We start from the raw sequence: 9770 nt of genomic DNA, 5'->3' as shown, positions 1-9770 counted from the left end.
TTGTCATCATAATAATGAATTTAGTGGTCCCGTTAATTGGAATTGCATTAGTACTGGTTTCGAAGGGAAGTTTCATTGTTGTTGCTTAGTTATTTTCCGAAACCGGTGATGTTAGAAGAGCGTTATATTTCACATACATCGAATTGGGTATATTTCTTTTGAACTCGTATGCATACCATTCCATTTGGGAGATTGTAGTTAGTTTGATGTACTATGTGCTGGCATATTCTATTCTATTTTTCTAGTTAGTTATACCATTTGTGCTCGAACGGTATACCATCTTATGTGATGATTATAGGCTTTTGTTGCAGAAGGTGTAATGGACGAATTAGGCCTCCCAAGTAGAATGTTCGCGTCAAGTTGTGAGCCATCGGGTCGTAAACGTGTTAATAACTACTTCCACCTCCGGTGGATCGACATTGTGCGTCAAGCGTTAGAGGATGAGCATTTAGACTTGTTGAATAACTCACAGTTCTCAAGGATCTTGCAGATGGGAGGACATACCTTCTCTGTGATGTTCCTCCATTATCTTCTTTCCCGTCAGTTGGTGACTGTTAAAAAATTTGAACTATGGTGGCTTTATATTGGCAAGCCAATCCGTTATGCCATACAAGACTTTGCGCTAGTCACGGGTCTCGATTGTGGCGAAAGAAGTTCACTTGACGGCGACGCTAACGAAAGAGGTATTGGCAGAGGGAAAGGAACTCCTAAAGCGAAAACCTTTGTCTCCATATGGGATGAGCTGTTTCGTGGGGAGGAGAAGCCCACAGTTGCTTGGATTATGGATCGACTTGTCAGGGGGAAAAAGTACAAGGACCCGTTGACTCGTTTGCGACTTGCACTGTTGGTTTTGGTAGAAGGTATTTTGTGTCCTACTTGTGGGACAACAAACATCAGACCAGAGTTGGTGAGCAAGCTGACCAATGTAGACGACTTTCTGAAGTATCCATGGGGGAGGGAGTCTTTCTTACTAAGTGTGCGGAGTACAAAATCTCGAACACCTATGAATTATGTTCAGGAGACAATGGCGATTCAAGGATTTTCGCATGCGATGGTTTTGGTAACTATCACTGCTTGTCTCTCGATTATCATTAAGAACTGTGGTGGTGATCCCCTATCAGATTCAGCTCTGTCGACTGTGGATATCATCACGCGTGTTTTAGAGCGGAAGCTCGCAGTGAACCTGGTCACAGCCAAATCCGTCAATCAACTAGGCCAGGTAACCACAAATATGTACTATATAAATAGTATTCCATTATGTCATACATACTATACTATTTATATAGTATGGTAAGATACTAAACTATTTGTATTTAACTGACTATTCACTTGTATGTTTCCAGGCTTACGTGCAATCCTTGGTATGTACGGATGTAGATGGTGATCTTCTAAATCAGAGTTTGGGAGACAAGGCAGATGCTTCTGTTGCCAACATGGTCTCTTTGATAGAGGAGGATTATCCATTTGAACATAACACCTGGTCCGGTGGTGTTAATGCTGATGATGTAAAGCAGAAGAAGGGTCCGCCTCGAACATCAGAATCTAGTGATGACAATGTTTCCTCCGCAGCGGAGAAGGGTAATGTGCCACAAGGGGGCGGGGATAGTGGTATGCAGAGTGGAGACCGGAGGGGGCAATCTAGCAGGCAACAGGGGCATGAACCTCATACGGGTGAGAACATCCCGCTAGACATCCCAACATTGCTTAGAAGGGCGGCATAAGCGTATGAGGAGAGGGTTATGCCCATGTTCGAAGGTTACGTTCTCAGTTTGAAGGGCCATTTCAACAGAGAAGTTGGAGTTCTGCGTACTGACCTTCAATCTGCTAAAACATCTATTCGGGAATTGGAAACCGCAGTTACAACCGAGTTTGAGAACAACAAGAAGTTAATAACGGGTCCGAGGTACAACGACGAGAAACTACCGATCGGTGGAGGAAGTCCGCATAGACAGTATTCTCCTTATCGCGATGCAGAGCATGACGGTGGTGACATATTTGTTCCCCCCACGAAGGTCAGTGTAAACAGATAATTGAAATTTCTATATTACTATACTATTCCATGTAAATAGTCATCTCCATATCCACTATATTATTTTATTGTCTGATGTATTATGTGGTAATCTCAGGGTACCGCATCCGTTCCTCTCTATGCAGCCTCCACCGCTTCTCCTGGTGTCTCTAAATAGGGTGAAGATAATGTCCAGTTACCCGCTGAGGAACGGTCAATGCGGACTCAGGGACACGAAGGGCTTTCTCCTGATCCTCCAAGACCGTCCGTCCCACATACGAAGTTCACCGTAAGCTCACTTCCTTTGAGTCCACAACATTGTCGATAATTTTGTGGTTTTCCATGTTCATTCTATTTCATATGCACAGTCATACTATTCTAAATAGTTGTAGAAATACCTGAATGATGGTTGGAACACTCGCAGGACTCAGCTCCAGTTGATGTCGATTCACACGGTGGTCTGCCAGGTGATAAAGATACTGAATCTCAGGGTCCGCTCCCTTCAAACGTGCCTCCTCCACCGACCCACTCAACAGGAGGCATAGATGATGTCGCTGTTGAACCTATGAAAAGTCACACCCACGACAGTCATGAAGCGCTGCCGCAGGTATGTGAGGTTATAAATTTTTAGCATATGCGCTTCGAGTAATCTAGCTATGCACAAGTCAGTTCGTGTTAGCATATCCCCGCTTTTGTAGGATCCTTTACCTCCGTTATCTCAATCCGACACTGTCCCTGACGTTTCTGGAGTTGTGAACCAAATTCTATCTGATGCTGGAATCATCAAAGTATGTTAATCTTACAATGCTATTTTAGCGGGAAAATTCCTTCTCATTAACTGTCATAGGGATTAATCAATTTCGTTTCGTAATTGATTAACGTCATTCTTATGTTCGGCTTCTCAAGAAATACCTCACACATCAAATTTGCTCGGTGACGTTGTTGGAGGCCAATGTCAGAGTTCTAACTTTGACAGATTGAATGAGCAGGTAACTCGCTTCCCATTTTTCTGTTTATGTGGTTCGACTATTCCATATGAGCAGATACTATACCAAGTACGTATTATAGTACGTTTTCGAATCTTTTACGTCTGCCCACGTGGTTGCATCAGGAGCTTCCTCGTCCATCACCAGCTCCTGCTACCGTTGCTGCAGGCCCAAGTGTGAGTTCCAAGTTTGTTCCATTGAATGAGAAGGTAACATTTATTAATTAGTCTCCCACTTTGTCATTGTCTCTAATGTCTTAACCGTAAGTGGTATAGTACTGTTGGTTGATGCGATAAGTGTTGTAGGAAACCGCATCTCTTGGCGGTGAAATTCATGTATCTGACCCCGTGGAGGAAGCTTCGGAGTTGGGTGTTGAAAAGAATGATGATGTGGATGGGTCTAGTAATCCTTCTCCAACAAAATTTAAAGTACTTGTCTTTATCGGCTTTCGCATTGCCCCCTATTATTTGTAGATATAAGCGTAATACAAACTGTTCTTTTCTTAATAGGGTGTGGGTGATGTGCCAGCAGCAGACGATGCTGCAGGTGATGGTGGCAGACGAGTTAGTAAACGGAAGCACACTAGTCTGCAATAGTATACTATATGTGTGCAATAGTATAGTCTAATATCACAGATTTTTGTCTCCTTGAGAGACGTGGGTTAACTATTTCCCTACTTAGTATAGTGTGTTATAAAGGACATTTGTAGCTTGCATAGACGTGGGTTAACTATTGAACCCACTTATTATGTGGTGTATGTAGGTTCACATATCCATATTATGGTTTAGTTATCCTTCATCTGGGTTTAGTTTTTCATATAAGGATTTAGTGGGGTATATGAGGGTTCACATAACCATAAGAGGGTGAGTATGTCGTATATGTGGGTTCACATATCCGTACTAGGGTTTGGTTATCCATATTAGGGTTTAGTTTTACTTAATATGGTTTTATTCATATTTAGGTTTGGGTTTACATTTCCCATCGTTAGGGTTTAGTTTACCTTAATTGGGTTTTATTCGTACTACCTTTAATGCATACCAGTGCGTCGTTATGGTTCAACAATTTATCTTATAGGATTTGGGTTTACTTTTCCCATCGTTAGGGTTTAGTTTTACTAACTCCTACACAATGTAACACGACAGAGAACATCATTGTAGACAATTTGTATATCATCTCCATATACTATACTATATGTGTGCAATAGTATAGTCTGATATAACACTTTTGTCTCCTTCAGATACGTGGGTTAACTATTTCCCTACTTAGTATAATGTGTTATAAAGGACATTTGTAGCTTGCATAGACGTGGGTTAACTATTGAACCTACTTATTATGTGGTGTATGTGGGTTCACATATCCATATTATGGTTTAGTTATCCTTCATCTGGGTTTAGTTTTTCATATAAGGATTTAGTGGGGTATGTGAGGGTTCACATAACCATACGAGGGTGAGTATGTCGTATATGTGGGATCACATATCCGTACTAGGGTTTGGTTATCCATATTAGGGTTTAGTTTTACTTAATATGGTTTTATTCATATTAGGTTTGCGTTTACATTTCCCATCGTTGGGGTTTAGTTTACCTTAATTGAGTTTTATTCATACTACCTTTAATGCATACCAGTGCGTCGTTATGGTTCAACAATTTATCTTATAGGATTTGGGTTTACTTTTCCCATCGTTAGGGTTTAGTTTTACTAACTCCTACACAATGTAACACGACAGAGAATATCGTTGTAACAATTTGTATATCATCTCCATATACTATACTATATGTGTGCAATAGTATAGTCTGATATAACAGACTTTTGTCTCCTTCAGATACGTGGGTTAACTATTTCCCTATTTAGTATAGTGTGTTATAAAGGACATTTGTAGCTTGCATAGACGTGGGTTAACTATTGAACCCACTTATTATGTGGGTTCACGTATCCATATTATGGTTTAGTTATCATTCATCTGGGTTTAGTTTTTCATATAAGGATTTAGTGGGTATATGAGGGTTCACATAAGCATACGAAGGTGAATATGTCGTATATGTGGGTTCAAATATCCTTACTAGGGTTTGGTTATCCATATTAGGGTTTAGTTTTCCTTAATAGGGTTTTATTCATATTTAGGTTTGGGTTTACATTTCCCATCGTTAGGGTTTAGTTTACCTTAATTGGGTTTTATTCATACTACCTTCAGTGCATATCAGTGCGTCGTTATGGTTCAACAATTTATCTTATAGGATTTGGGTTTACTTTTCCAATCGTTAGGGTTTAGTTTTACTAACTCCTACACAATATAACACGACAGAGAACATCGTTGTAGACAATTTGTATATCATCTCCATATACTATACTATATGTGTGCAATAGTATAGTCTGATATAATAGACTTTTGTCTCCTTCAGATACGTGGGTTAACTATTTCCCTACTTAGTATCGTGTGTTAAAAAGGACATTTGTAGCTTGCATAGACGTGGGTTAACTATTGAATCCACTTATTATGTGGTGTATGTGAGTTCACATATCCATATTATGGTTTAGTTATCCTTCATCTAGGTTTAGTTTTTCATATAAGGATTTAGTGGGGTATATGTAGGTTCACATAACCATAGGAGGGTGAGTATGTCGTATATGTGGGTTCACATATCCTTACTAGGGTTTGGTTATCCATATTAGGGTTTAGTTTTCCTTAATATGGTTTTATTCATATTTAGGTTTGGGTTTACATTTCCCATCATTAGGGTTTAGTTTACCTTTATTGGGTTTTATTCATACTACTTTTAATGCATACCAGTGCGTCGTTATGGTTCAACAATTTATCTGCTAGGATTTGGGTTTACTTTTCCCATCGTTAGGGTTTAGTTTTACTAACTCCTACATAATGTAACACGCCATCTACATCGTTGTAGACAATTTGTATATCATCTCCATATACTATACTATATGTGTGCAATAGTATAGTCTAATATCACAGACTTTTGTCTCCTTGAGAGACGTGGGTTATCTATTTCCCTACTTAATATGTGGTTTATGTGGGTTCACATATCCTGTTAGGGATTAGTTATCTTCATTAGGGATTAGTTATCCTTCATTAGGGATTATTTATCCTTCATTAAGGTTTTCTTATATGATTTGGGTTTACTTTTCCAATCGTTGGGGATTAGTTTTACTAACTTCCTAAACGATGTAACACGCCCTCTACATCGTTATAGACAATTTGTATATCATCACGTCATACTATACTATATACGTCGAATAGTATGGTGTCTTAGAAATGATTGTTGTTCCTGTAGAGACGTGAGTTAACAATTTCTCTACTTATTATGTGGTGTATGTGGGTTCACATATCCATATTAGGGTTTAGTTATTTATATTAGAGTTTAAGTATCCATATTAAGGTTTGATGAGGGTCTCTCGTTTTTCTTATAGGGTGTGGGTTAACTATTTTCATAGTAATTATGTGGGGTATGTGGGTAATATGCAACATACTTGTGGACTTTACCAGCTCGGTTCTCTATTAATAAATCCTTTTGGGGTTTCTGAGTTAACTACACTTGTACGGTTTAATTTGTGATTTTGGAATAGGTTGCCCCTACCTATCGTACTTGTAACATATATAATTACCATACTCTCACTGGCACGTGGTATAGTACGACATTATTTACTTGCGGACTTCAGCAATGTCGCCTCTACAATGTTTTCATTTCGAAATATTTAGTGGAGAAGGGCATCATTATATTCACATCAGAAGGTCTGCGGGTGTTCCGTACAACTTTCACATACTTTGTGCTTCACATAGGGTTTATATGGCATACTATTTACATACTAAATACATCAATATATGACAGCTATGCATATATTTGTGTATTTAGTTAAAATTTGCTTCACTTCCCTATCATACTTCATTTAGAGGCATGTCCGTAGACGGCAAAGGCTTTCGCTTATTCACCCAGTTCCCAAAAAGAAGCTTTGAATTGCCTGCAGATGCCTTTTCCATAGTCTTAGCTTTTTTATATAGGGTTACGGCATGTCGCCTTGTTGTGACCTGAACGGCCACAACGTTTGCATTTCCTAGAGGATGAGTTCCCTCCTTTCTGCAAAATAAGAACAATACTTATGTCATTGAAAAAGGAACCTCATAAATTCACATAGGGTATAATACCATACCATCCACGTATATTCTAGTTACATGAACTATACTATATATGTCATATACCATCAACTGATCCCTAATGTATGTTATATACTCTATTCATTATCTTTATCATCATTGATATACCTTGGATTTGACCCATTTTTATCCATGGTATATTAGTATTTTACTATATATATCTATGTTTTCTACTCTTCTAGGTATGTTTTCAGGTTCAGGTGCATTTCGGAGTAAAGCTATGACTTTGGAGCATTTTGGAGCATAAAAGACATTTCACCCGGGCTGACCACTTAGAAGTCGACGAGAGGAAGAATAATCGATCGATGCGCATCAGTGCTGACGATCGATATCAGGAAATGCCTTGATAGTTGAAGATTAATATCGATCGATGTACACAAATACCATCGATCGATGTCGAGACACCAGACGCGACATTTTGGATTCAGCAGACTTAAGAACCAAGGCCAAGCCAAATTACCAAAATGCTCTGACGAGTTTTTAACCTAGTAGAATATATACTGCAAGTGTTTTGACGGTTAGGGAGAGCTTTTCTAGACCTAGTTTGTTACAAGTTTCATTTTGGAGAGAAGATCACTTGTGATTGGAACTCCTTGTTTCTATTTCTTTTCATCTATTCTATGAGTTCTTATTTCTCTATTGATATGAATTGTTTTGCTATGTCTGAGTAGTTCAACTGTTAGATCCAGGGTTCAGATAAGTTTGTGGGATTAGCCCCAAACTATAGATCTGCCTTGTTGTGATATTATTGATAGATTTGTATTCATTGCTTGTTTTAACCTTGCTAACTAGAACTTGATCATAGGATTGCATATTCAAGCACCTTTGTTATCCCATCCTGACATCTATCTATCATATTAGGAATGCTAGAGAGGGCTAACCGCCAATTAAGAATCTTAGTAGGGCATTTCATACTCACGCATAGGCCTGACTAGAACCCGTCGATCGATGTCCTCAATTGACAATCGATCGATGTTGGCAAAGGTGTATCGGTCGACGTCTTAATAGACTATCGATCGACACTCTCTTGTGTCTGCATCTAACCGGTGAGACACAAGATCTAGTATGTTAACCAGTGGTACATGCGACAGCTGATCACTGAGTTAAGCAAATGAGCTCTAATATATCATGCATGCAACAGTTTGGCATCTATAGGTATTATAATCTCCAACACCTGAATAAAGGCCCTGCATCTAATATCATTTCCAACCATAGTTACATTTTTTATTTACTCGCTTGTTACTATTGTTATTTCCTTAAAACATTTACAACCTTTAGAATTAATAAACACTAGATTTAGTTGTTCCCTAGCTCCTTGTGGATTTGATCCCTAAGTACTACATCTGAACCTCTTTTGATGAGAGTAACACTCCTTAGGGTAATTTGAGTGGTATCAAATTTGGCGCCGTTGCCGGGGAGCTTTGATCGCCATTAGATTTAGTTTTATTAATTCTTATTCTTTTCTTTACCCCCTTTCTAATAATCTTTTTCTTGTCTTTTCAGGTGCATGCCCAGCGGTACCAGAAGCAACAAGGAGAAATACTTGCTGTTCTCAGACGATCCTGCTCACTTGGAACGCACCATCCGTAGAGGTCAATGTTCCACATCGCTCGACGCAACAACTTCGTCGTCGATCGATACGCACAACCAACCGTCGACCGACACCAGACCGTCATCGTCGATCGATCCCAATCGTTCGACAACGATCGATACTACACCGCGTACGTCGATCGATACCGTGTCGTCAAAAATGGTAAACAATATTATTCTAACTCAGGATGAGAATGGAAACCTGTATGACCAGGCCGGTCATCTGCGTAATGCAACATGTTAGAAAATAGATGCTCAGGGAACTGTAATCCCTGATGCTGATGCTATAGGAGCTGCTCAACCTGTAGATGAGGACGTTCGATCGAAACCACTGGCCGACTACAATCGCCCAGATGAGTACTATTCCAACAGATCAGCTATTCGACTTCCGGAGATCCAGAAGCAGAATTTCGAGATGAAGCCTCAATACTACACTCGTGTCGCAGATACCCTACTCTGGGTTACCGCACGAGCATCCTATGGACCATTTGGAACGGTTCGAGGATCTAATCGCTGCTATTCGGATGGAAGGAGTCTCTGAAGATTACCTTCTGTGCAAGCTCTTCAGATACACGCTGAATGGAGAAGCGATGCACTGGCTTAGGCAACAACCCACAGGATCTTTAACATCCTGGAGCGACATCAAGAATGCTTTCTTACAAAACTTCTTCGATGAGGCGCGCGCTGAAGAACTTCGGAACAAAATTTCTACATTCTCGCAGAAGGCTGGAGAGTCTTTCAAAGATGCGTGGATTAGATTTAGGTTCTTCCAGCGAGACTGTCCACGCCACAGATTTAACGAAGTGCAGCTGCTAAGCACTTTCTTCCGAGGTCTCGCCTTACAGTATCAAATGGCTCTTGATACGGCGAGTGAAGGAAACTTCACTACTCGGAATCCGTTGGAAGCTGTGAGACTTATCGAAAACCTTGCTAACAGCAGCAGCACCAAAAACACTGACTCTGAACGGAAGAAGTCTGTAGCCTCTATCGGGAAGGAACAGATGGACGAAGTAAGAGCTAA

General features: G+C 39.9%; 1 protein-coding gene and 1 non-coding gene across 2 annotated transcripts; one reads left to right on the top strand and one right to left on the bottom strand.

The window, feature by feature from the left end:
• The first annotated feature begins 319 nt into the window (after positions 1-319).
• On the top strand, positions 320-1721 carry LOC106359628. The gene is made up of 2 exons (XM_013799294.1): positions 320-1219; positions 1344-1721. Exons 1-2 carry the CDS (start codon positions 320-322, stop codon positions 1719-1721), a joined length of 1278 nt encoding a protein of 425 aa, XP_013654748.1.
• Positions 1722-9438: 7717 nt separating this feature from the next.
• On the bottom strand, positions 9439-9545 carry LOC125607777. The gene has a single exon (XR_007338847.1). It is a non-coding gene; the product is annotated as a small nucleolar RNA R71 (small nucleolar RNA).
• Positions 9546-9770: the final 225 nt, after the last annotated feature.

The sequence above is a fragment of the Brassica napus genome, chromosome A3 (genome assembly GCF_020379485.1).
Source record: "Brassica napus cultivar Da-Ae chromosome A3, Da-Ae, whole genome shotgun sequence".
NCBI classification, from domain to species: domain Eukaryota; kingdom Viridiplantae; phylum Streptophyta; class Magnoliopsida; order Brassicales; family Brassicaceae; genus Brassica; species Brassica napus.
This window is presented reverse-complemented; position numbering and strand designations above follow the sequence as displayed.